Source organism: Empidonax traillii, unplaced genomic scaffold, assembly GCF_003031625.1.
Source record: "Empidonax traillii isolate 1590-97213 ecotype Southwest subspecies unplaced genomic scaffold, ASM303162v1 scaffold1:size7828297, whole genome shotgun sequence".
In the NCBI taxonomy this organism is placed as follows: domain Eukaryota; kingdom Metazoa; phylum Chordata; class Aves; order Passeriformes; family Tyrannidae; genus Empidonax; species Empidonax traillii.
In genome coordinates this window covers 2,602,855-2,630,172 of record NW_020955194.1, presented here as the reverse complement: position 1 = coordinate 2,630,172, position 27,318 = coordinate 2,602,855, and the positions used below count along the sequence as shown (strand labels likewise).

The 27,318-nt window shown below is 37.1% G+C and overlaps 1 protein-coding gene across 4 annotated transcripts in view; it reads left to right on the top strand.

The window, feature by feature from the left end:
* USP9X (ubiquitin specific peptidase 9 X-linked) overlaps positions 1-27,318 on the top strand; it is a 98,900-nt gene that overhangs the window by 35,029 nt on the left and 36,553 nt on the right. For all 4 annotated transcript variants that reach the window (XM_027884508.1, XM_027884746.1, XM_027884588.1 and 1 more), the window contains exons 7-19: positions 825-940; positions 1,192-1,443; positions 1,521-1,659; positions 3,170-3,322; positions 7,032-7,136; positions 8,627-8,833; positions 9,614-9,750; positions 14,714-14,847; positions 19,302-19,389; positions 20,942-21,284; positions 22,715-22,810; positions 25,150-25,361; positions 27,063-27,303. In XM_027884508.1, coding sequence (XP_027740309.1) covers positions 825-940; positions 1,192-1,443; positions 1,521-1,659; positions 3,170-3,322; positions 7,032-7,136; positions 8,627-8,833; positions 9,614-9,750; positions 14,714-14,847; positions 19,302-19,389; positions 20,942-21,284; positions 22,715-22,810; positions 25,150-25,361; positions 27,063-27,303 — 2,223 coding nt within the window. The remainder of the gene's footprint in view (positions 1-824; positions 941-1,191; positions 1,444-1,520; positions 1,660-3,169; positions 3,323-7,031; positions 7,137-8,626; positions 8,834-9,613; positions 9,751-14,713; positions 14,848-19,301; positions 19,390-20,941; positions 21,285-22,714; positions 22,811-25,149; positions 25,362-27,062; positions 27,304-27,318) is intronic.

Genomic DNA, 27,318 nt, shown 5'->3' with positions numbered 1-27,318 from the left:
TTTGCCCTCTCACTTAACGTGATTTTATAGATGGCACGTTCTGAGGAGGGGATTATGTGATAAAGTAGGAATTTTTTCTCAATTTTCTAATAGTTTCCAATGATGGGAGAAATGTTTTTAGTTGGACATGGGATGCCAGAGTCTGTGGGTTTTGGTGGTTTTGGTTTGGTTTTGCGAGGGGGCTGGTGTTTGAAGGTTTGGTTTTGAGGTTTTTGTTTGGGTTTGTAGTTGTGGTTTCTTGGGGTTTTGTTTTGCTTTTTAATGGGCAGTGCAGATTAGTAATCTGGTTCTTGGCTCTGAACTTTTTCAAAGTGAGCTCCAAGTGGCATTGATACGACACCAGGAGTTAATGACATTTTTTTGCTTTCTTCCTTTTTTTATTTTATTTTCTTTTTAGTAGAACTGTCAGCTGTTAATATATAAGAAGCAAACATAAAGAAGTCCTAGGACTTCCTGGCTTTGCTAGTTCTGTATAGAAGAATGTTATTTTGCATTCTTAATATCTTTATATGTGGCATTATCACATCCAGGGCCAAGAGGAAATACCAAAATTGTCATGCTTTCTGTAGTAACTCAGCAGCCAAAGCAGAACCCGAAGTATAGTCAATTTTAGTCCTATATATTTGACAGATTTCCTTGAACAGCATCTGTTCTTTGACATGATAAGAGAAAGATCTTGTTGCCTATTTTTAAGTATTTCCTTAAAAATGAAAGCTATTGTGTAAAGACTTTTTAAAGCAAATTGTTGTCATTAACAGGTACTTAAAAGTATTTCTAAATGATAATTTGTAAATGTCAGAAAATAATTGTTTGTTATATTGCAGGGTTGGCTCGTAGATCTTATCAACAAGTTTGGCACATTAAATGGATTTCAGATCTTGCATGATCGCTTCATGAGTGGATCAGCATTGAATGTTCAGATCATTGCAGCTCTCATCAAGTAAGTTTTTTTTTAAACAATAATTTATGCATTTGGAAAAGTTGGCCTCAGTGTAAAATATTCTGTTAGCACAAAGCTTAGTCTTTTCTTGAAGCACTTCCCCTCACTTCATCTCTTAGCTGGTTGTGTTTACCTTCACCATTTCATGTATTTCTAGGTAGACATGAGTTTCTTGAATTAATTGCACTGTACTATCATAATGTTACACAACTACTGATTATGGCACTTTCCTCTTTTTCTTTCTTTTTTAGGCCATTTGGACAATGTTTTGAATTTCTAACATTACATACAGTGAAGAAATATTTCCTTCCAATTATAGAAATGGTTCCACAATTTTTAGAAAATTTAACAGATGATGAACTGAAAAAAGAAGCAAAGAATGAAGCCAAAAATGATGCTCTGTCAATGATAATCAAATCTCTAAAGAACTTAGCTTCAAGAGTTCCAGGACAAGAAGAAACTGTAAAAAATTTAGAAATATTTAGGTTAAAAATGATACTTAGGTAAGATGCTACTTCTAATATGATATGCCACTGCTGACATTTTTTTCCACACTTCTTACATTAAATCTCTCTCACAGGTTGTTACAAATTTCCTCTTTCAATGGTAAAATGAATGCACTAAATGAAGTTAACAAAGTAATATCCAGTGTGTCGTACTACACTCATCGACACGGGAACCCTGAAGAGGAGGAGTGGCTCACAGCTGAAAGAATGGCAGTAAGTTCTCCTTTCCACTGAAGTTCTTTGAGTAGATTTTGTTTGTCCTTATTACTTTATTTGTAGAAGTAGCTGTATTCTGTGGATCCAGCACACTGTTTATGTTCATATCTGGCGTTAGAAACAGTAGGTATTGCGTGAAGGTAACACATCATTTTGGTAACAGCCTTTCTGTGGAAAAAAAAAAGGCTGCATTTGTGTCAAAGCTGCTGCTAAAAACATGCCTCAAAAATGGATCCTTGAGTACTGTGGGGTTTATAGAGTGTCTTAAAAAACCCAAACAAACCTATGTAAAAAAAGGGCCACAGTAACTAGAAATTTAATGGTCATTTAAGTAAGGATATCGTCTGGGGTTTGTGGTTCAGCTGTTTGGAGTTCCAAGTGACTGCTCTGCTTTTCACATTTCAGAAGCTGGATTCTGTGGTACAGAAAGTTCTAGGTACCACATTTTATTTTATTTAGTATTTACATATTTTGAATACTGTTGCTTGAATGTACATATAGGGAACTAAGAAAATGAGTATTTATAGAGTTAGGGATGATTTTTCTCTTCACCTGCGTGAAATTTAGTTGTGTTAAGTGATTTTTACACTGTTCTACCCCATTGCTGTGTCTGGCCACCTGTTGTGAGGTTTATAATTTACAGAAGGACGTCTGACAAGAAAGAGTAACTGCAGTTTGATTTTTTTTTTTTTTTTAAAGCAATAGGAGGAAATAAATCTTTTTTACGTATTCCCTACAATGTGGTGTCTCGGACAAGGCCTGTGTTTTTAAATGAAAACTTGTAGATTTAAGTATTTCACGAGACTAGGTCGAACGTTGTAAGTCTGTAATCAAGGACACCGTTAGAAGGTGCTGTGCTGGGGATGTTTTTTTTCTCTTTTGGTGTTCACAGCACCTTTACTTCAGCTGGAACAAAACAGTCCCACCACATCAGTGACACCTCTGAAAAAATTGCATCTATTTAAATATGGCTGAAATATTTGTCTCTAATTCAGTTAGAAACATTTCAAACCCTATAAGTGGCAGTACTGAAATAATCTAATCTTTTTTATATTTCAGTCCTTATGTCCTTTTTATGGGATATGGTGTAGGCATAGCAGTAAAGTTAGAAGTGTCTTAAACAATTTGGTTTTGATATTTAATGACTGTGAATTGGAATGTAAAAATTTTGTTCCCTGAATAGAGGCGATAGCTGTTCTTCACATTGGCTTCTTATGTTTGAAGTCGTTTGAACATCTTTATGCTTTGAGTTCATGGTTTTAATATGCCTGAAAAAAATTTCCCCTTAAGATACCACAGTGACAAGCATAATGGGTTATTGTAAATGCTGATTTTTTTTTTTTTAAGAGGAAATTAAAGTTAGAGATAAATACCTTCCGCTGGTGCTATATCTCTCTTACTTAATCTGTAACAGGTTGAATTTTTTCTTTGAAGTTTAAATGTCAGTGATGGCACCTGAATAATTTGAGATGGCACTGCTTTTTTTTTTTTTTTTTTTTATATTCAGGAATGGATCCAGCAGAACAATATTTTATCAATTGTTTTGAGAGATAGTCTTCATCAACCTCAGTACGTAGAGAAGTTAGAGAAAATTCTCCGTTTTGTCATCAAAGAGAAAGCCCTCACTTTGCAGGATCTCGACAACATTTGGGCTGCACAGGTAAATAATTCACCTGCTCGTCTGCTACTGCACAGGAGGGATGTTGTTGTATGTCATGTATTGAGAAGACAACCTGGGCTTCTTTTGCTTAGTGTTAGACAAGGCTGAAGGAAAAATTGAAATCAAATGGTGGGGGTTTTTTTGGGGCCCTGGATCTCAAAATTGTCTTCTCAAATGGTTCAGTGGAAGGGATCAGCTACACACATACGTGAAGTCTAAAGGAACACTTCAGAACACGGTGCAAAAGTTACTCTTTCTAAATATTAAGGAACCTGCAGTGTTGAGCAAAGACATGATGCCTGATATTCTTAATGCATTTTAAAATATCAAGTTATGTGTTGCTAATGTCTGAGTTCACCACAGTTGTGTAAATTTTTCCTGGGCAGAGCGTGATTAGTAAGACTTATAATAATGGTAATAACAAAATAATAATAATGACTGTTCTAGAAATCAAGTGCAAATTCTTTCCTTGTTGTTGTAAAGATTATTTTTGAAAAATTACAGATTTTGCAATATTGACTTGTTTACTGAAATGATTGGTGAAGCTGCTCTTCCTGTCTGTGGGTTGCATGAGTTTAATACACAGAATGGGCAGCTGAAGAGACAGAATCATTAAGAATTATTGACAGTACAGAAACGAAAAGTCATTTTAGGATAGAAAACAAGCACAAGTACATAGATCCTCGTTCATAAATAATGGGCAGTGAAAGTGATTGTAGGAGTAAGCCCTCAGGCCAGTCTTTCAAATCTGGGAAGGCTAAATCTGATTAACAAGACAGAGAGCTGTACTGGTTTGGGCAGGGACAGAGCTAAATTTCTTCACAGTAGCTTTTATAATAACTAAGTAAGTAAAGTAAAAGATTTACCTGTTGATCTCAACCCATGAATTTTTTCACTTTTACCCTCCTGATTCTCTCTCCCCATCCCACTGTGGGTGGAGGGTCAGTTGCCAGCTGGAGTTACACCATGCCAAGAGCTAATACAGGAGTTGAGTGGTATTATATCCACAGTTTATGTGTGTTCATGCTGTTCTGAAAATGTAGCAGTTTGGCTTAAATGAACTTACACAGGTGTCCCTGCAACTACTTCCAGGTTGCACTTCAAACACTTGGGACTGGTTGAACTAAATTCATAATGTATAGACTTCAGTTCCATCCTGATAGGAACTGCACAGGCTGAAACTCAGTCAAGTCTTTTCTGGTTATCCCAAAGCCCTGTTCAGAAAATCTCGTCATGTAACAGAGCAATACCCAGATTACTTCTGGTTATCTGTGGGTCTGTCATTACAGTTACTTTTTAGCTTGTGATCTGTAGATGTTTCCAGACTACAAAGTATCTGTGGGGCAAAAAGAAAAGAGACTTTGAGAAGTTAATTTGCTGTTAGTAGGCTTATTTTAGTATATTAGAGCCTTACTTTAAATAAGAGGGGGAAAAAAACTCTGAGATTTGGGGAAAAAAGTCTTCCAAGCAATTATGTTTTTCCTAGTGCCTGGAAATGGTTGTGGATAAGCTAGTTTAAGTCAAACTTACTACCCTTCCAGAGAAATGTGAACAAGTGGTTACAACCCTTAAAAGGTAGGGATAGTCCCCAACACTAGAAAAAAAATTAGGAATGAATAAATAGGAATAATTTAGGAAGAAGTCTCCCATATGTTAAATCCCCAGCTTTCTCTGCTCACCTCTTACGCTTTCAAGCAGGTGGCTACTGCAGTGGTCTTGCTGTAGTTTTGCCCTGCAATTTTTTTTGTGAGAAAAAATTTATTTGTGAGAAAGTAACTCTTATTCAGATAGATGGTTTCACTGTGGCTTTAGCCATGGAATTAAAATAGATTAAAAATGAAGAACACCAAAATGTGCTAGTACAGAATGATTTTTACTAACTTCACTACTCCCTGTGTACAGTAGTTTTTAGAAGTTCTTATTAAGTGACTGTTGTAAGAGCAGCTGGAGCATGAAATTCAGTAGCGAGGAGTTGATTTACTGTGTAGCTTTATATAACAGGCGGGTTATTTTAGCTTGGCCTCTGCAGCACTGGTGAGGTTTTGCTTTTGGGCTCAAGTTGTTGTGCTGCTGCACCAGAGAATCTCAGTTAAAAACTAGAATAAAAATAAGTAGTTTATTAAAGTAATGCAGTCACACTGCTTTTGCTTTTAAAAGGGAACCTGAGTTTTAATTTTACAGAAATGTTTTCATGTCTTACAAAGCCACTGCTCACAGTATGGAAGTGTGTTTGATTCAAGCAGTAATGCTGGAAGGCTCTAAAAACAAGCATTAAGTTGCAGCCTCTGGAGTTGTAGGGAAAGATCCTGCTTGACAAGACACAAAATGGCAGAGGTTGAGTCTCATTATTCGGGAGTATTTAATGAGAACTTTACAGGCACTTCCCTGTTTCTGTGAAGGAAGCTGGGATGTCACACACCACGTTCCTTCTCTCCTCCTGCTGTCTGGCACTGCTTCCCCATGTCTGCCAAAAACCTCCCAAGACAAAAGTGTTACCACCTTATTCTTACTCTCCTTGCTCCCCCGGGAGCTGTGCACACTTCTGCTTTTATTTGTTATGTCACAGATGCTTGTTCTGGCCCACATGCTCTCAGGTTTTTTTTCTATCCAGGAAATAATCTGATAAGAGAAAAAAATTATACAATATTTTGCAAAATTGAGTGGGTTTAGTAATTCCCCCTCTCATAATCTGACCTGTAACATGAAAACGAATATTACTACTTAAATTCCCTTTATTTGAAACAAAAATTAATGGCACACTATAAAGAATTTAAAGCACAGCATGTAACAAAGCTATTAGTCTGGTTTTTTGTTTTTAAGTGAATTACTGATGCAAGCTTTTAGAAGGAATTGAATTTCAAAACTGCTTAGGCATGCATTTTTAATAGTGTACAAAGATTAATTACATCAGATTGTGTATTCTAGGTATTTGATTTGCATTTTTTTATTCCCTGCTTACTACAAAATTCTTTACAATAAATAAGTTGATTCACATAGTCCAGATTGGTTGGTTTTGGGTGCAGATGTAAAGTACAGGATGCTTTTTTCTTCTCGTTGTCTTCCTCCTTAAATGCCAAAATTCTGGTGTGCACCAAACTCTGGGTTGAAATCATGTCTAGTGTAATACTGAACACTTGTCCTTAGTGGTTTGATTGTTAGATTTGTAAGATTAAAAGCTGCTGGATGCTTTAGTTGTTTGTGAATCTACTACCACAAAAGAAGTACTTCAGCCTGAGAAACTGTGTGGAAATACTAAAAATTGGTTTACAGATTACAACACCTCAGTGAAATTCATTGCGGAAGTGGATTTCGAGTCCTTTCTTATTAAAAAAAAAGAAAACCACACAAAACAAAATACTGTTTCGTAAGTTTAAGTACCATATTAGACTTTACTGTTCTCTATCCCAGTTCAATTTAGTAACAGCAACAAAAAAATAAATATTGTGCTGCTGCAGGATTTATATTCTAAGTAAATACTTGTGCACACACACACAGAGGACACTTAAATACTTACACATACAAGGGAAATCTAAATATTGTGAATTCCCAGTGAAGCAAGTATTCAGTTTGCGATGCTGCTCCCACAGCATCAGCTCTTCTTGCTGGCCACCTCAAACAGTCTGCTGGTAAAAATGGTGTTGGATGTCTTGCTGCTTGACTTAAAATATGAATTGCTACAAATGGTGGATTCTTTTTCTCTTCGCCACAGGCAGGAAAACATGAAGCCATTGTAAAAAATGTACATGATCTCCTCGCAAAATTGGCTTGGGATTTCTCTCCTGAACAGCTTGATCACCTGTTTGATTGTTTTAAGGTAATTCTCTGTGTTTTGACTGTATTCAGGAAATGGGTTGTGAGGTTTCATGCAGATTTGTGGCTTTTTCAGTGTCTTACTTTCTTCTTTAGGTAGTCGTTTTCTGTGTGTTAAAAGACTTCTTCATCTGTAGCAACAGTCTCTAATATTCAGTTCTAGAAATGCTGTTTTTTAATGAGCACTTCCTGTGAGATTTTCTGTTTACTTCCTGTCTAAACAAAGGCTAGTGATGCTTGTTTAGTAACCAGTTTTGTTTTCTGGTTTGAACACTTTGGGGTCATGCACATCTGTTGAAGCCTGTAGTAATAAAGTTACCTTAAGCAATCCTAGGAATATAGAATTTTCCAAATAAAATAAGTTATTTATCCTAAATACCTCCAGATTAATAAATGTTGGTGATTTAGTGAATGATGTTTTTATTCTCCTGGCATTAGAGTAGGTTTTGTCAGGTTTACCAGGCAGTGCTGCTTTTGATCTCTAAGTGGAGGAGATCAAGGACTTCCGTTCCCTGCTCCCCCAACTTCCTCTTTATCATGTAATGATTCCTCTCTGTTTAGCACACATACAGAATGAAACAGCCCCAGGAAGATAAAGTTGAATGTTTATAAACATGTAATGATTTGATTGAAATCACAAAACAGCTTGTTTCTGAAAGTTTAGTTACTCACAGGCTTTTTGTGCATAACATTTAACATTTACAGCTTCCAGTAGTGGTGCTCTCTGGCTCGTTTAATTGTTTCACTTTTAGGACATGATCTGCTTTCACTTTTGGGACATGATGAGCTTTGTAGTCTCTGTTTTCTGTTTTTAGATAAATGTATTATAGGCATATTTTGGCTTATGTGCAATTTGTGCTCTCATTAATGGGTTCCTGTAGTTTGGTGAATATGGGTCTAATGTTCTGTAGTTCAGATGCTGAACTCAGTGCTCAGAAATTCTGTGTGTAAATTGTTGTGTCTGACCTTGAGAGATGGATATAAAGTGATGTTATATTGAAAACTTTCTCAGAAAAAGGGTAATTCTATGCAGAGGACATTTGTTCCAGTCAGATTCAGAGGCACAAGTGATATTATAATTTTACTGACATACTAATTATCAATTATCTAAGAAGTCTTTGAAGAATAAGCACAGGAGTTTTGTGAAAGCATTTGCAAGAAACAGCTGAGTCCACTGTGACTGTTGGTGAACTTGTCAATGGTTATGTTAACTTTTACAAGCACATCTAAGATCTTTAAACAAAGAGCTGCCTTTTTTTAAGCCTCAAGTTTGAATACACTTTAGTTGTAAACATTAGAAGAGCTGTTCAGTCGTGTCTGGCTTATGTACTAAGAGCTCCAATGTGCTCTTTATTTTTTAATGAAAGAAATGAATATGAAAGTTCTTCCTGCAGTTGCATCGCTTTATTGTTGCATCATTTGTTAACAGTGCAGCTTATGTGTGGAATTTTTAAAAGAAGACTGGGGTTTATAATTTTTTTTTTTAAATATTAGGCAAGTTGGACGAATGCAAGCAAGAAACAGCGTGAGAAACTGCTTGAGTTAATTCGCCGCCTTGCAGAGGATGACAAGGATGGTGTGATGGCACACAAAGTGCTGAACCTCTTGTGGAATTTGGCTCACAGTGATGATGTACCAGTTGATATCATGGACCAGGCTCTTAGTGCCCATATTAAAATCTTAGATTACAGCTGTTCACAGGTGAGTGAACTCTGCTGTGAAAGAAGTCACTGAGTTTCCTTCTTTTCCCCATGAAAAATTGAAGGGATTTGGTAATTTAGCAAAAATGTTCCCTATCATAGATTTGTATTTGGACATATTTTAATTACCACAGTTTGTGCTTTAACTGAGGGTAGTGAAATTCATCAGTTGCAATAGTTAATGAACACACTGGAAGAATTGGAAATGGACCCTGCCAAAGTAAATAGGGAGGAAAGGAAAAGCAGCCCCACTCCTGTCTTTGCTTTTTCCCAAACTCAATAATACTGATTTGTTTTGGTGTTTTGTTTTTTTTCCCAGTAAGTCCTTATGTGTCTTGTGTAATATTAGAAAGGACCTAGCAAGGCTCTTTCCAAACTACTACAACACACTCCTTCCCCACCCAAATTTCTAAGGAAGTCTGCCAGAGCAGTGATTCATTACGGTCTGAAATTAATCCATGATCTGTCATGTTAACTTAAGAAACAGTTTCTCATGGTTTTTTTATATTTTATAACAGTAAGTAGAAATAAATGAAAGCTTTAAGAGAGAGCACATTATTTAAGCACTTCTTAAATAAGTACTGAGTGCTTGAAGGCTGAGTTTGTGACACACTGGTGACTTCTGCCAGCGTGTCGTGCTGCTCAGCTCCTTTCCTTATGCTTCAGAACTCGGATGATCTGGTATTTGTTTGACTTTGTTATGTGTGTTCTGTCTTGGAAACTGAGGGATTTACAGTTCTGCAGTACACTTGATTTTGATTGAGAACTGCTGTTCTTTAAGGATCGAGACACACAAAAGATCCAGTGGATAGATCGTTTTATAGAAGAACTTCGCACAAACGATAAATGGGTCATTCCTGCACTGAAACAAATAAGAGAAATTTGCAGTTTGTTTGGTGAAGCACCACAGAACTTGAGGTAAGAATTGAATGCAAATGAAGTTTCCTCTGCTAAAATGTGGATGGATGGGTTGGAATGAGGCAAATCTAACTAAAAGGTTGGGAAAGCTTAGGTAAAACCATAACCTGTGTTGGAAGACATTCTTGAGTTTGTGTTAGGGTGTATAAATGGTCTCTAAAAATTCAGGCACCTAAGTTCAGTAAGAGACCATTAACTGCTTCTTCAAACATGCTTTTATTAATTTTTATAATAATGGTCTAGTGGAAAATCTGAGCTTGTTTTTCTGTTATTCATGGACTTACCCTGCCTAACAGTGGAATTAGCTTACTAAGTGTAAGTATATTTTACAGTTCTGTATGGTTGTATGCACACACATCCAAAACCACAAACATACACACCCATCCCTGTTCTTTGATGACAAATTCATCCTGCAGTTTATATACTTGAAATCAAAGGTTACTTTTTGGTCTGGGAGAAATACTCTACTGATTTTCTCTCCTAAACAGAATTGTTTTACTGGGGGGAGAAGGTTTGCTTCTTTTGGGGGGGTTCATTTGATATTCATTTTTAAAAGGAAGAAAGAATGAAAAGCAGTTGTCTGCTTGGACTTTGCTTGTTTTGGTTATTTTAAATGCCTTCTCACTGCAGAAATAGCTGAGTTTCTGTGCCCCTAACAGTATTTGTACCCATATCAGAATTTTTACAGACTCCTGAAAAATACTGTTTGCTTATCAGTGTTGCACAGTTGCTTTGTTTTAATTCTTGTGAGCAGATAAACTATTCAAATCAGTGTTGCTGTTACAGGCAGTTTACAACAACAAAGATCAAGTCAGGGGAAGTTAAGGAAAACGAGCCTCAGTTTCCCCAACACTATCTTCTTCCTGATACCATATTCAGGAGCTGTGATTATACTGCATTCCTGGCTTTTAAGAGTTTTCTTTATTCATTTAGTTTGCAACGTATTTCTCAAATTTTCATAACATTTTAATCCTTTACGGTTTCATGTTAATGCTTGCTTGAGGTTTATCCAACAGGATCAGAAAAGTGTTTTCTGTGTCTTGGAGTCCTTAACCTTTTTCATGCTGTAAGATCCAGGCAAATCAAGCTGCCTGATTATTCAGAGTAGTTGTTCAATTTGAATGTTTTTAACACAGTGACTTAACAAAGATGCTTTGCTTTAAGTAATTATTGAAGCAGAGCTCATTCAAGGCACTGATTTAGGTTTCTGCTCTGAAGTAATCTTGGGAGGAACCAAACCTTTTGATTGTGGAAGTTTAGGTTTTCTGTATGGTCTGTGTACAGTTAGATGGCTTGAGTGTCTCTCCTCTCTGCTTATCAGACCATCTCATCCTCAGATTTGCAGGCAGTGTGTAATAACACCTCATATTTATGCAGGATTTGAAAACAAGTATGGCAGGAAAGTAAACTTTGAATTGAAAGTTTTTATCAAGGGCCTTACAAAGACCTCTTCCTGTGGAGCATCCTTTGTTTGCAAGATACTGTTGAGAGAGTTTTTTTAGTCAGGTATTATTACTACCCAAGTGGCTGAGAAACCTACTGAGTGAAAACATTATTTGGAAATAATCACTGACTTTCCAGTCCTCTTAGTTTTCTGATAACAGTTGATAGGGTTTGGAAATGGTAATCCATGCATCCCATACCTCTTCTACCACCTTACCTTATCTGACAGAACTTTAATGTCTAACATCCTTCTAGCATTTGGATCGAAAACAGATCAAAACAGGTGTTTGTGTCACCTGTCTGAAAAACATGTCTGAGAGCTTTTTGTGTGCAACACTAGTCCCATATTCTTCGTGCTGCTCTTTTGGGGTGGTCCAGTTGATTGGCAGTGGCAATGAAAAGTTCAGTCCAGAACAGCAAAGGCCGCTGATTCTTGGCATAACTAAGTATAAATTTTCTTATGCCATTGGCACTGGAGAAATTCTTTTGAGAGGGAGGTTTTAATTGTTGCTAGTTATTCATGCAGTTGAACAAAGTGATGAATTGGTTATACAATTGCTTTGGCAAAATTTAGCTCCCTGACCACAGAGGAACACTCCATGTTTTGGGAAGTCCAGCTTAAGAATTATTTTCTTTTGTCATTCTGGTTATGTAAGTGCAAGGACTCCTACAGGTGCAAGGATGCTTTTTAATACTAAGAAAGAGTCTATTACTCACATGCTGACCTTTACTGTACAGATAATTAATCACCTTAATTTTCTCTGTGTTGGCTGATGGAGGTAGAGCCTCCCATAGACCAATGTCAAGCACTTAAGTTTGACCTGATCTACCTGAGCAGTAGAAGGTCCACCTCCTAAATTATTTGCCCAGAAGAATTAACTGAACATTGAGAGTTCAGGGGTTTTGGTAGTGCTTTAGGGCAACAATTATGATTCAAGTCACTTTGTAGCCTAAGTAGTAGAATTTGCTGGGTTAGGTCCCTGCTGTTTGGATTTTTAATGGTCCATGGCATTTGTTGATTTAGCACAGCAACTCTCATCTTCAAAAGCTGTGTTTTATATGGGCAGTATTATGTTGGGCAAGTTATATGTGCAGATAAATAGGGGTTTTTTAATCCATTTAAATTAAATTGTTTAGAATTTTACCATTGTCAATTTGCCAATATTTTTCTATCAAATAAACATTCTGGCTATGAGATGTCCTTTGTCATATTACCAAAATACTTCATCATCCATTTCAAAATGCTATTTTTTCTTTTTGTACATTGGCTTTGGGTATCCTTTTAGTAGAAATGCAATGAAAATCTGAATTTTGCTGTAGCCTCAGTTTTTCATGCTCTCAGTTGTTACACATTAATGAGTGTGCAGTAACTAACGTGTAATAGTGTCACACATTAAATGAGTGTCTTGTAATGGCAACATCGTAATACGCTCTAACCTTAGATGCTTAAGGAAAATTTTAGTTGCATGTGGAATTAGCTTAAATCCTAGAAAGCATGCTAAAAGAGCTTGTCAAATCACCTTTTTTTCCTGTGCTAAGGACAATAATTTTGCCTTTGACTTCATCGTAACAGATGAACAAAATAACATCTTAGCTGAGAAAGGAGAGAAGTAAATAATACCTAACACAGAACATTGTAGTTCTGCTGACGAAGCTTTCATGTTGCTGTACTTGTGAGATTGATACAAATGCTTAATATTATGAGTATAAATATACACTCCAATATCTTGATTCTGCAAAACACCCCATCTTGCTTCTGTTTGTTCCTTTAGTTGTTTCATGATATCATTTCCCAAATAATCAGTGTTCTTGTTTGCTGTTACCCTCTGTGAATGCAGCTCTCTGTCTGGAGGTAACATCTTGGATAGTCACTAAAATAGAGACATCCAGCCTTTTCCTGCTTTGCTGCTGATTTATTCTGAGTAAGGAGGGTTGGTGGAGATGGAATGAAGCATAATTGGAAAGTTCCTTAAAGTGAAGACAAAGAATGTTCTGAGGATATGAAGTTCTCTATGTTTTGGGGTTTTTTTATGCTTCCATCCATTTTGTTTTCTCTCTGACAGATGTCTCAGTCTCTGGGTTTTTTTTTAACACGATTCGTGTTTTATGTGTCCCTTTTAGACCATTTTAGAAAATTCTGCATATTATGAAGTTTAATCTTCTGAAGACCACAGTGCCTAGGAGGGCAAATCATGTTGGTTGCAGATGACAAAATTATTTTGGCAGAGTGTTGATGGAATTCTGTCTTTTAAACCCAGACTAGCAGTGATCTTTGGTCGAGTGAATCAGTTTATCTGTTGCTGTTACATCTATAGTGAAATGCGGTTATCAGCTGTCAGATCACTGTCAGCTGATGGCTGCAACTGGGATTTCTTTTCTTCCCCACTGTTCTCTGAAGGGGTGAGGATACTGTAGAGTGCTGTAGGTCGTGTAGTGTGGAGTCCCTGTTTCTTAGGAAGGATGAGAATTCCTGCAATCCATTCAGGTAACTCTAGAGTCTACTTTTTGAAGTGTTGAAGGTAAGGAGAACAGTTCTGAAATTACATTTTTCTTTCCTGAGGGCAGGCTATGGGATCAGCTGAGTGCTGATGAGGAATGTCACTCTTCCCCCTGACACCCACTTGTTTTCTTTTTTTCTCTTTACCATGGAAGAGCAGCACTAGTTTGCCTTGTTTATGCAGTCTAGATCAGTGCTCTGATCTGCAGCAGTTGAGACATTTTGAGAGTGGTCTGCAAAGGTGATGAGTCCCCAGGTTCTAGAATTCAGTAGTGTTCGTGGCATGTGGATGTTGGACCCAAGCTCTCTATTTTCTTCTGCAGTTTACTTTTGTAATCTAAATATGTCTAGTGTTGTTTAAGAGCAGCATTTTTTGCCAGGTCTTGAACTTATAATTTAATTATTTATTTGGGATATTTCTTTTCTTAAACTTTTTTGGATTTTTTTTTTTTTGGCTCTGTGCTCTGTGTATTTGCTTCTTTTGTTTGTACCAACATTTTTCACAGATAGATATTGTTAGAAACAAAAATCAATACTGTTTGCAGATTTTTTTTAACTCGAAATAACTGTTATGATTATTTGCTAGTGCTCTTGCACTATGATCTTGAGTTGTACTTAACGTTTTAATATTAAATATAGAAAATATCAGATGGCTGAGGAAGAAACTGGGTTATGTGAGTTGTAGTTACACTACAGATGAGGGTCTCTATCATTACTGTGCACTTTGTGGGCAGGTATTTCTAGTCTGTCTTGCTGCAGATATTCTCCCTCCAGCACACTGAGCTGCTCAGCTTGCTTTGATATTTTTCATACATTGTAACTGTGTAATCCTCACAAATTCACTGGTAAAAATTGTTGGTACATCAGAAGAAGAAAAGGAAAAGTATTGTCAGAAACTTAATATGATTTCTATTCAAGACCCTTTAGAAACTTGAATCAAAGATTATTTGCTTAAATTGATTTCTGAATTGTTAGGTGCAAGACTTCTCTGCTTTTCCTTTAACATTTGTGTTTTATTTTCAGTCAAACTCAGCGAAGTCCCCACGTGTTTTACCGACATGACTTAATCAATCAACTTCAGCACAATCACGCCCTGGTGACACTGGTTGCAGAAAACCTCTCTGCCTACATGGAAAGTATGAGGCAGTATGCTAAAGGTAAGCTTTAACCAAAAATTTGCCTCATGGAGTGTATGAAAACTCCAGCTGCAAATGGAGTTAAAAGCAAATTACCATAATAAAATAACTGTGAAGTTCAGTTGTTTAATTTTCAGGTATCTGTGGGGTTGAAAGCTTTTGTGGTGTCTGATTGCATAAGAAAAGCTTAAAATGCTTTTTTTTTTCTTCTTTTATAATTGAAAATGTGTGTTTTATAGCAGAACATGAGAAAGTGGCAGCTCTGTGGATTGATAAACATCATCTTGCCCTGCTTAGGTAGGGTAGTTATTTTTATGGAAAATCCTAGTAGTAAACCTTCTAGTTTTGAATTTTTGAAGGCTCCTTTGAGAAGCTTTTTTGATCACCTCCTTTTGAAGCCAGTATTTGGAATTTGTCAGGGACAAGGACTTTAAACCACAGGGATACCATTTGTTTTTACCAGGTAACTCCTGTTTCTGTTCAGTTGCTTCCTCACTGCAGTTGTTACTGGCAGCACTTTGGCAGCACATTGTGTTAGTATTTATATATTTTAGTCTAAACTCAGCCCTTTGCTGATGAATTACCCTCATACTCTGGGTTAACTTTTAGCTACTGAGGTAGAACCGTGGAAGTGAAGGATAACAGTGGACCAGGAAACTCCTTGTTACACTGGACCACAGTATTTTAAGATAAAATTAAACCAACAGAAGTGAAAGGAGGAGATTTAAACTCCTCCTTCCCCACCAGTGACTTTACTGACTGGAAGCAGGGACTGTTTGCATATTCTAATGTTTGTGTCTTACACCACTAGGGAAGATTGCCTAGACACCTTTAATTTTGCATTTCATTTAATTTTGGAGTACTAAATATGTATATTTTATAGAAAAGATACCCCCAAAATATGTCCTTGAGTATGTGTGTGAATAGTGGTGCTCTGTGAAGATGGTCACTTCTGCCAGGTATAGGTCAGTGAGAATGACATTTAGTTAAATCTGCACACTGCAAATACATTTCTCTGTTCAGGAATACATGGGGTTATTGCCCTAATTTAAGTTCCTTAATTGATGATAGCTTTGCAGTAATCAGTGTTAAAATAATATTGAATTATTTGGTCTGTTCTCAAGCCACAGTGTCTTCGCCTTAGTCTTCACAGGAAGGTGGAATAGAACAAGTGTTAGTCATGTAGCTTCTGTAAGCTGCTGGAGTGCTCTTTAACTTTGCTAATGTGATGTAAAAATGCCATTTTATTTGCAATGAACTTCACATTTTAATTATATTGATACCTTATAGTTTGTGATTCTGTTCTTCTCTCTCTTGGGCTTTGACCAGCTGTGAAATCCGGGGTTTGGCCTCAGGGTTAGGAAGGAAACATCATCAACAGCTGTAATAAAGCAATGCTGTCTTTGTCCAAAAATAACCTACACACACTTCGGTGTATGAATTATTTTTCAATAATTTCAGTCACATCCCACTGTCCTGCCCCTCCCCAACTGTAATGACTCAGTTCAGCAGGAATATGAACATCTCCAGTGTGATAGGAATTACATATGTGTAAAGGGTTTACATTTAATCTAATTACAAAGCAATTAAATTATGCTTTCCTGAGACAAAGCTGTTGCAGAACTTCTCATTTGCATCAAAGAACAAAAACATATGAATAATAGTGTGGATTTTTTTATTAGATGCTTTATTACATTATTGAGGGCAACCAGAAAATGTCTCCTAGTGTTCAGATAGTGTACTGAACCTGTAAGACGCAGTTCCTGTGCAAAAAACTCTTTTAATTTTCAGCTTTATATACTAAATAGAGCAGAACATAGAGCACTGTGAAGTTTGTCTTCCATGCCTTAGTGGAGGAGGAGGAAATGTGCCAGGGGGGCACAGAAATGAAAGGGAATAAATGGAAGGAGAAAAAAGATTATGCATGTGAGGACAGAAAGAACTGGGAGCTGTAGAATTAAGCTTGGCTGCAGAAGGTGAATGAGACAGAGGGAAAAAATTCAAGGCGAACATCCAGACAGCACAGGTCAAACAAATGCCATAGAAATAAAAAATCCAGTTGTCAACAGATCTCTTTGGCAGTTAGCACTGCAATTATTGTGTAATTTGGGATATTTTTAAATTAATTTTGAATTTGCTGTATTCTTGTTTTCCTTGAAGGTTTCCATAGTTTTGTTCTGTGATGGAGAACAGTGTTCCTATTCTCCTATTATTCACCAGTGCATAGGATTTTCTGAGATACTCCCTCTTATGTGTTTGATTTTTAAAAGAGAAGCCTAATCTATGTTTCTGAATTTTTCCATGATTTTCCTTTCTACTGAACTCACCCTTTCCTGCAACTCTGCAAAGTCCTCCATTAGATGAGACAACTGCTATTGCATTTTGTAGTCCTGAAGGAGGTCACAGTTTCATCTTTTCAATGATTTATCAAAGACCTTTTGAAAATTTTAGAAGATTGCTAGTTAGTTCTCCTTTTTGTCTGTTTTTTGAGGTAATAAAAAAATCCAAAGTGTTAATGAAATGTAATTATTTGTAGAAATTGTGCCATATGATCTTCCATGTGTGTTTATCACTAATTAGACTTAAATTTTCAACCAGTTGTTTTTTGATCACTGATTTCTCTGTTCATTCTTCTGCTTCAGTATGTGAAAAGAATTTTTAAGGAGATCACACTTGGACTTGCTGTGGGATGCACAGATTAGAAAATAAATCTGGCAGATGTAGAAAGAGTGTGATGTAGAGAATATTTAGGGAGACAGATTTTTTTTTTTTTTGTAGTGCAGAGTGTTTCAGAATTCTGAAGTGCATCCACATTGCCTTTGGGCAACTGGGTGGGTTGAATATTTGAGTTCTTCTGTCACTGCCAGTGTTGATGTTGTTGTGTCTGTGAATTAAACTCCAGTCAGGAAAAAAATCCCAGATAGTCCCCATAGTGAAAACAAATGAACACCACCACCACTTCGCCCTCAGCAAAACAAAATCAAACAAAAAACCCACCCAGAACCCCCAACACTTCAAGTAATTAGTTTTAATTTCTCTGCAATATGCTTATCTACCCTACTTGTTTCTTATTGTGGAGCCACAACATATTTTACCAGTTTTCTGCTTGTAATACTGAAATAATTTTTGTTTGACTACCTTGATATTCTTTCTTCAGATTTTTTTCCACAATTCTTTTTTTGATAATTGCCCATTTATGACTACTTCATTAGGATTATAACTTAAATTTTTGAAGGATTTCCAGTGAACATAATATCTGCAGTTTTGCAGACATCAGTTAACTACTAGTCTTGTGTTTCCCCTTTTGTTTTATTTTTAAGGTAATGTACCTTTTACACTTGGATATAGAGACCAATATGACAATTATTTTTCTTTGATTTTGAAACACTGATGCACTTCAGCTGTTAGACTGGTTTGGTTTGTTTTTTTGTTTTTTTTTTTTCTCCTTTCTGATACAACAGGAGATACTGATTTTCAGTTCTGAAGATAAATTTTAGTGTTAGTCTTGATGTTGTCATGGGACAGCCTGTCATGTCATGGCTGGGTCATCTCAGCTAAAGGCAACCTGTGCACCTTTGCAAATAAGAAATACAGCATTAATTAGTTTATGAGGGAGCTGTCATAATGAATGTGTGTTGTGATGAAATACTGTTGGTACAGATGAAAGCAGTGTGTGTGGAGATCTAGATTGTATCTCTTTAATGAATAAAACCCAGACAAGCAACCAAACACCCAACAAAACCACCCCACCACCTGTGTTCCACCACCTTAGCTGTTTGCTCAGCAAAATATTATGCTAAGATCTGATAAAATGCAGGTAAAAGTTCAACTTCTTGCCTTACTTTAAAATCACTGCTTCTGGGTCAAGCTTGTCAGTATTACAGGCATTTGGGTTTTGTATTTGGAGACTTGCAGTAGATAAAGTTGTATACTTTTCTCCTCTGAGTGATGTGTACGTTGCTACCTATAAAGGTGTTAAAGAAATGGAGAAATTAGCTCCTCTGGAGAGGAAAAAGTCTTAAAATGGAAAATTTAAATTTTGGAAAAAGGTACTCTGGATCCTCAGAAAAAAAACCCACTGGATAATCTGAATTATATACTTGTTATACTACAATTTTTAACTGACTTCTGGCTTCAAACTGACCACCCAAAATTAGGAAAAATTGATTTGAAGGAGAAGAATGCAGGTTCCTAATTTTTCTGTAGTACTTTCATTATACTGAACAATGAGCACATGTATCTGCACCTAATTGTTGATTTGATTATAAACCATGATGGTCTTTGCCTACACTCACTTTAATCTAGGATGAATCACCAACAGGTAGTAGCTTGGTGAAATCTCTTTTCATGCACCTTACTGAAAATTTACTGGGTTTTGAGTGGTTTTAATTACATTCAGAATTACAAGCCTCGAGACACATCCTGTCTCGTGGGGTCAACAAGGCTTTTCTGAATGCCTTGTGTTTTGTGTGCAGAGCACGGGGAATACGATCCTCAAACTGTGAGACCGGGCAGCAGGTACAGCCACGTGCAGGAAGTGCAGGAGCGACTGAACTTCTTACGGTAAGTTTTAATGGAATATTTGTTTCACTGCTCTAAGAATACTTTGAGTACTTTAAAGAAAAAGAAACCCTTTTGCATTTCTTTTTTTCTACAGCTTTAGGTTGTTGTGTTAACTTCTTTCAAAATTCGGATGCAAAATTACACTGAATGGTTTTGTTTTGGTTTGGGTGTTTTTTTTTTCCCAGAGGGCTTCTGTGCTACTGTTGGAATATTCAAATAAAGTTTCTTAGGATCTGTGCAGTCCAGGGCTCTCATTCTGCACTAAGATGTGTATGTTTTTTTCCTGTCTGTGTGCAGAACCCTTCTGACTTGAATACAGTGTGCAGGTGGATGCAGTAACATACCTCTTGCAGTAACTTAGCTGAAAGTTTAATTCCAAGTAGGGATATGGCCCTGTGTCCTTATTTCTTGCACCCCACCAGCTTTAAATCCACAATCATAACCTGACATATACTTTTGTCAACCACTGATGTCATTTTGTCAGCAACTGAGCCGTGGAAAGACAGTGGAATAAAATTATTTGGATGAGTTTTGGCCAGCTGCTGTTTGAGAACACAAAGGATCTCTGCTCATCATAGAGCTGCAGGATGTTGATGCTTTTTAGGCTGTCTGTCCCAGCTTTTTCTTAGTTGTTTTTAACCTTTATTCAGACAAGTAAAAATACTTGAACTGTCAAGTTCTGAAGTACTCTTTACTTGTTTACTAAGGGAGCTTTTTTTACTTTTTAAAATTGTACTAAGAATTTTTATGAATTAATCTTAAGTGTAAATGTTTAATGAAATCATACAATAGCATATGGATAGGCTTAATTCATCACTCCTGCATGTTAAAAATTGTAACTTCCTTAGATTTAAGTTCACTATTTGTTAATGTACACAAATTTAGGAAGTCTAGTGGTTGTCAAATGTAGAATATGTAGCAGTTTCTGAAAAGCAGTGCCATAACTTAGTCCCTGATTTCTTTTACATAGAAAAGATTTTCAATCAGAAAAAATATTCCAAAGGACTTTATCATTTGTTCCTCCTGAAACACCCTTAGTGTTAGCTCTCAGAATTGAAGCACTTAGCAATTCTTTCTTAATAATTTAACACAAATGAAAAACTTAGTTAAATAAAATGAAAAATTTCCAGTTACTTGACTTTATTCTGTAGAGTTGATACTTTTTTTTGCAATTTTACTAAAGCAAATGTTAAAACATTGTGAATGATTGCAGAATTAATTTATTCTCTTACCTTGTGACCTGACTTTTAAACCAAATAGTTTACATTAGGAGATGTGCATTTCTTTGTGTATAAAATGTAAACAATGCTTGGTATTTTTCTGTAAGACATTCTTTGCTGAATTTTGTTTTGTGTTTGAAATATAAGGTCTTGATCTATTCAGACTTCCTAAGAAATCATGGGTCTAATTATGATGTAAAATAAACATATTGATGATGTAAATAAAGTTTTCAAGGTTATACTTATGATACATAAATGAATAATATATATATATATTGTAACCCTGGCTGTGTGTTAGAAGTGCTGTTAATTGTCTCTTTGTTTTGCTCAAGATTTTTATTGAAGGATGGTCAGCTGTGGCTCTGTGCCCCTCAGGCGAAGCAAATATGGAAGTGTTTAGCTGAAAATGCGGTTTATCTTTGTGATCGCGAAGCCTGTTTTAAATGGTATTCCAAACTAATGGGGGATGAACCAGACTTAGACCCTGACATTAATAAGGACTTCTTTGAAAATAATGTGCTTCAGCTGGATCCTTCCCTATTAACAGAAAATGGAATGAAATGTTTTGAACGTTTCTTCAAAGCTGTGAACTGTCGAGAAGGAAAGCTAGTAGCAAAGAGACGAGCCTATATGATGGATGATCTGGAGTTAATAGGATTAGACTACCTTTGGAGGGTGAGTTAATTGGAGGAAACATCTGAAAGTTTAATTGCCGAGTCTTTGTCGGTCTCTTAATATTTTTAAGAATGTGTCATTTCATATGGAAATTACAAAAATCTACTTTTTCAAAGTAAACACATGACTTTTGACTCCACTGTCTTCCCAGCAAGTGTACAGCTGGTAACTGCAGACTGATACTCGATGGAAAGTTGTTTGAAACATAAGTATAGTTATATGTACACATGACGTTAAAAATTTGCCTATACTGTTGAAGAAGAAAGGATCATTCCAGGTGACTTACCTGTGGATTTCTCTTTTCTTTCACGTGCACATTATAATTAAACTTTGTTTCTTGCACTTCATAAGCTACTTCATTGTGTTCCTTATGGTGTGGTAAACTGGGGTGATTCCACATTAGGCCAGGTGTGACCAATGGTCTGATTCTTTCTCTTAGAACCACAACCTGTTGCCTAAACCTGGTGGTTATCTAGGATCAAACAGATCCTATGTAACCACCTGTTCTGTACGTACAAAATCTTCCTTTTCAACAGGAAGGTTGTTGCTTTCTGAAGCTTACCAGATCTGTTGGTGAAAAACATCAGTATCTAATCTGTTGTGTAATTTGTTCGGACTGTTTCTAGTTCTCAAGAGCTGCATTAAAACCCACAGTGGTGCAATGTGCCATGGTTATCGTGACTGTGTTTTTGCAAAACATGTACAACAGCTGTCTGCAGTAATTCTGGTTGTGGCTTTTTGCAGGGTGAGGTATTTTCATCCTGGTGATAATAGTTAAAACCAAAGTAGATCACAATTTGTATTCAAATAAATTCCCACAGTGTTTGTGAACAGAGTGCCCACATAATGATAACATGTTTTACTGTTGGGAATCACCTTCCTCTGGTCAGCATGACCAAACTCATTAAGCTTCAGCTCAGTATCCTGCAGGGTTTGTCTGTAAAACCTGCTTTCAGACCTGGTGACTAGTTATTAAAATTTAGATTATCACGTTAGAAGCAGAATTCATTTGCCTGTTCCCATTCCAGCTGCTCACAGCCATCTACATACTTGAAAATTCTCTTTGGTGATGCAGGCTATTCAAGCGTCTGAAGAAATGGTGTCTTAATCTCTGAAACTAGAGAAAATTGGAATATTATGTGAAGATGAATATATAAACACTGCCTCTGATTATAAAACATCAGCTTTTTTTTTGGTCTGGACTCCTTTAAAACTAGTTAATTCCTCACCATGATTTTTATATGATTACCTTTAGTGTAAGGGGTTTTATTTTTTGTATCTAAACATTTTAGTCACTTTCATCTGATAAAATAATTAGACATATGATTGTGTCAAGATACTTATGTAGTAGTTATGTTTTTAAATTTTATACCAGCAAGTTTTAAGACTTCTAATGCTTTCTGTTGTTTTTTTTTTTAAAATTATGCTAGGTTGTGATTCAGGGAAATGACGACATCGCCAACAGAGCAATAGACCTTCTGAAAGAGATCTATACTAATCTTGGCCCAAGGTTACAAGTTAATCAGGTAAAAAAGAGAGCAACAAGAGAACTGAAATATGATAGAGAAACAGTAATAAAGTTCAATTTGGTGATATTTTTGTAGTTGAAAGATTTGAAAACAGAGAATAGTTTTCATGTTTTGCAGAGTGTACTCCTGAGTCTAGCCATCAGTTTCTGGTCAGATGCAGAATTAAAGAGTTTTTTCTCATATTTGGAGAGTGAAGTCTGATAAATTTTTCATATTAAGTCTATCTGCTGTGTTTGATCTTTCTATTCAGAACAGTTAATGTCATATACTTAGGAAGGCCTTTTATGGAACTTCCGGTTGTGGCACTTACTTATACCAGCATGTTCCCTGGCTGGGTCTGTGGAGTTGTCACAAGCTGATGTAATCTCTTTTTTCTGTCATGTCCCTTACAAAGGGTCACAGAGTTTCCCTCTGTAATGGTCAAGGTGAGCTCTAGCAAATCAGGTATTATTGTATTTGCTGGGAGCTGCTTTTCAGTGGGCAGAGAAGAGATAATGAGTTTCTGTGAGGTCAGAAGAAGGGATGTCACCCAAGGGTCCTTGACAGGCTTGAGGTGGGCCTGGGAAAACCTTGTGAAGTTCAGCAAGGCCAAGCAAAAGGTCCTGTGCTGCACGTGGGTCAGAGCAATGCCAGGCACAAGTACAGGCTGGGAGGAGAGTGGATGGAGAGCAGCCCTGAGGGGAAGCACTGGGGGCACGGAGGGACAAGATGTGCACTCACAGGCCAGAAAGCCAAACGTGTCCTAGGCTGCATCCAGAGCTGAGAGAGGATTCTGCCCCTCTGCTCTGCTCTCATGAGACCACACCTGCAGTGCTGCATCCAGCTCTGGGGTCTCCAACATAAGAAGGGCATGGATCTGTTGGAGTGAGTTCAGAGAAGGCCATGAAGATGATCAAAGGGCTGGAGCTACTCTTCTGTGAGAACAGAGCTGGGGTTGTTCAGCCTGGAGAAGAGAAGGCTCTGGGGAGATCTTAGAGCAGCCTTCCAGTACCTAAAGGGGGCTACAGGAAAGCTGGAGAGGGACTTCTGACAAGGGCATGTAGTGATGGGGCAAGGAGAATGACTTTAAACTGAAAAGAGTGTAGGGTTAAATTGGATATTAGGAAGAAATTCTCCCCTGTGAGGGTGGTGAAGGTGCAAAGAAGCTGTGGCTGCCCCATCACTGGAAGTGTTCAGGGCCAGGTTGGATGGAGCTTTGAGCAACCTATGCAGCAGAAAGTGTGCCTATGAAGTGGGGATTGGAACTAGATGATCTTTGAGGTCCCTTCTGACCGAAACATTGAATGATTTAATGATTGCACAGATTTAGTGAAGGGATATTGTCCTCTGGACAATTGTCAATCAATAGCTTGCTGGTTGTATTTCTTAAGACTTCAGTTTTCATACTTGTCCTCAAAAACACTTCTAGATTCTTCAAAGCTGCCTGTGTGGCAGATCCAGCACAGCTGCTCCAGGTGGTGCATTTACAGCCATTCAAGCTGTATCTTACTGCAGTGGCAGATGGCTGGAGGCTTCTCTCTTGCAATAGATCTGGGTGTGCATCGATCTGTGCATCTGCATGTGGTTAGATCTGACGATCTGACACTTCCAGAAGTGTTGGATTGACTCAGCATGCACACAAGTGTTCAGTGTGCTGGTAACTCCTCTGTTCCTGAGCTGCCCCTAAGTCTGCTGGACTGTGGTTTGCTGCAGTAGCTGTGACTGTCCATGTTTTGGTTGCAGACTTACCTGGAGACACTACAGATGTTTTACAGCGATTCTCTGGGTTACATGTCAGTCTCGGTCAGGGGCAATGATGTTAGATGTTAGACATACAATGTTAGATACCAGGCAGAAGGAAGAGAGTTGCTACAGCTGCCACTCCACTGAATCTAGCTCGAAATCCATTCCTGAGACTGTGCAGGAATTGAGTGTATCTGGAACTTGGTTATGTGGTTTTGGAGGCTGGGGCAGGGTAGTTGTTCTGAGGGTTTGCAAATGTTCTGTGTTCACTCTTAGTGTTAAGTAAGTTAACCTGTGCTAGACTGTCAGCCTGAGATTCATTAACAGTCTGAGAAAATGATGAAATGAAAGTCCAGTTGAGTGTGTGTTCTCTGTCCAGACTTTGACTTTCTCTATTTACATACGAGTTTGCACTGTACAATTATAGCTGCTGAGGATATGTAAGATTTTTGAAGCCAGCAATAAATTAGAGCTGTTTTATCAATGGGAGTTGATTTGGTTGAATGGTTTGGTCTGGGGGATTTTTTTTTTTTTACTTCTACCATTGGGTTATCCTTCTGAAAAGATGATTTTTAATGCTTCTTGTATTTGCACCGATTTCTTTATGTAATTAGGTAGTGATTCATGAAGACTTCATTCAGTCCTGTTTCGATCGTCTAAAAGCCTCCTATGATACTTTATGTGTGTTGGATGGAGATAAGGACAGTATAAATTGTGCAAGACAAGAAGCAATACGGATGGTGAGAGTGTTGACTGTTTTAAGAGAATATATAAATGAATGTGACAGTGATTACCACGAAGAGAGAACTATTCTACCTATGTCAAGGTACGTGTGGAAAAGCAGTGTTGTGATTTTGATTTGTGTTAAACTAAAACATTACAAATAGCTTTGTGATTTTTTGCATTTTAAAGGGTTTCTGTTCAGGGAATGGTATTTACAGAGTTTTGGAATTCCATTTTCTTTGTTAATACTTGGAACTGCATTTTTTTAAAAAATAATCTGAAAGATCAGGCAGATGCAGGTGTACATGAAAGGGACAGCAGACCTGAGGATAAACCTGTTGTGCTGGTGTTTTGTTCTTTAACTGTCACGCTGTACCTTGAGACTTGATTGTTTTGGATATAGTTCTTTTTTTCAGATAATTACTTAAAAGCAATACCATTCTTTACATCAGCATGGTCAAAGCTTTGTCTTTCATATTCCTGTTGTACAAAAAAAATGTTAATATATATTTTCACCTCCAGAGTTGTTTACAGAGATCTTTATCTTACTTTGCAAGCCTAAATTTGGGATTATTTCTAAGGGAAATAGTCTGTGTAAGTTCCTCATAAGAGGGGGAAGAAGAAAACAATACCTTGAAGTATATTTATTTTCTGTATACCTTCACTCTTCTTATATTTGTCCTTCAATGAAAACTCAGCTTGAATCCTAGCTCCCTCTTCCTTAGCTTTGTCTTTGGTATAAGGAAAAAGGAAACATAAATCCAGTGTTGTGTAGATGTTCATAAACAAAATTTTTCCTGAGAGAGAAAAGCAGAACAGAAAACTGTTTAAATGTTCCACTGTTAATAGTTCCTCTCTGTGGGAAGAAAGCCTCAGAAGTACATCAGGAATACACTGCAATTGCTATGGATTTATGATAGCACTAAAATATTTTTAGACATGGTAGGGGTTTGTCATCCCTTATTTTAAATGCCCTTTGCTGTTTCTTCACAGTGTGTCAGTAATTTGCAGTGTTCCTACAGCTTTTTTATTGTATTGATTGATTGATTGATTAGTCCTAATGAAGCTCTCTTGTTCATTGTGGATGCATCTTTTTTTATATGGGCTGCTTGTTTGATTAGAGTAATCTTTCACAGGCCTTGTTAGCAAGGAGCTTTTTGAGGATTTTTTTCCTTTTGTTGCATGGGATTAAATTGTTGGGCTTATCTGGTCACATCTTTCCTAATGAGCTCCCTGCCATTATGGGAGTGTGATCACTGCTAATGTGAAACTGTTTCTTCCCCTTTTTTTTTTATCCCTTTCAATTTTTTTTTTTTAAAGGAATTGTGATTTTAAAAATTTGAATTCTAATGTAAAACTTGTAACAGCTTTTGACAGAAGTCATTAAGACTTGATGACCTGAAGGCTTCTTCTGATCTTGGTGTTTTTAAAGCTGAGTTGCTTTGCTAAAAGAGCAAAATGTCACTGCCAGCCTGATTGATCTTTCTTTGCACATTTTACTCAGAAAGTTACAAGCCAGAGGAAAGACATAAACTTTATAAGAGTATTCTAAAATTTCTGTTGATGTTCCCAACCTGGCTGTAAGTTTGACCATATGATGAATGCACTCATGCCAAGTTTGGCTTCTTGAAAGATCTGTGTGTATTGTTTGCGTAGTTGCTGGGGCTTTCACAAAATCTCATGCTGGAGAACATCATCATACGTAAAGATTTGATGTCGAAATACCTGCAACACAAAATACAGCAGGGAAAAGAATCTGTTTCGTGAGGGCAAGAATAACTTTTTCTGGTTTGTTTGTTTGCAGAGCTTTCCGTGGTAAACATATCACCCTGGTGGTTCGTTTTCCCAACCAAGGCCGGCAGGTGGAAGATTTGGATATTTGGTCCCACACAAACGACACCATTGGCCAAGTGCGGCGTTGCATCCTCAACCGCATCAAAGCCAACAGTGCACACACAAAAGTGGAGCTGTTCATTGGTGGGGAGCTGGTGGACCCTGCAGATGACAGAAAACTCATTGGGCAGCTGAACCTCAAAGACAAAACGGTGAGCGTTGCAGGC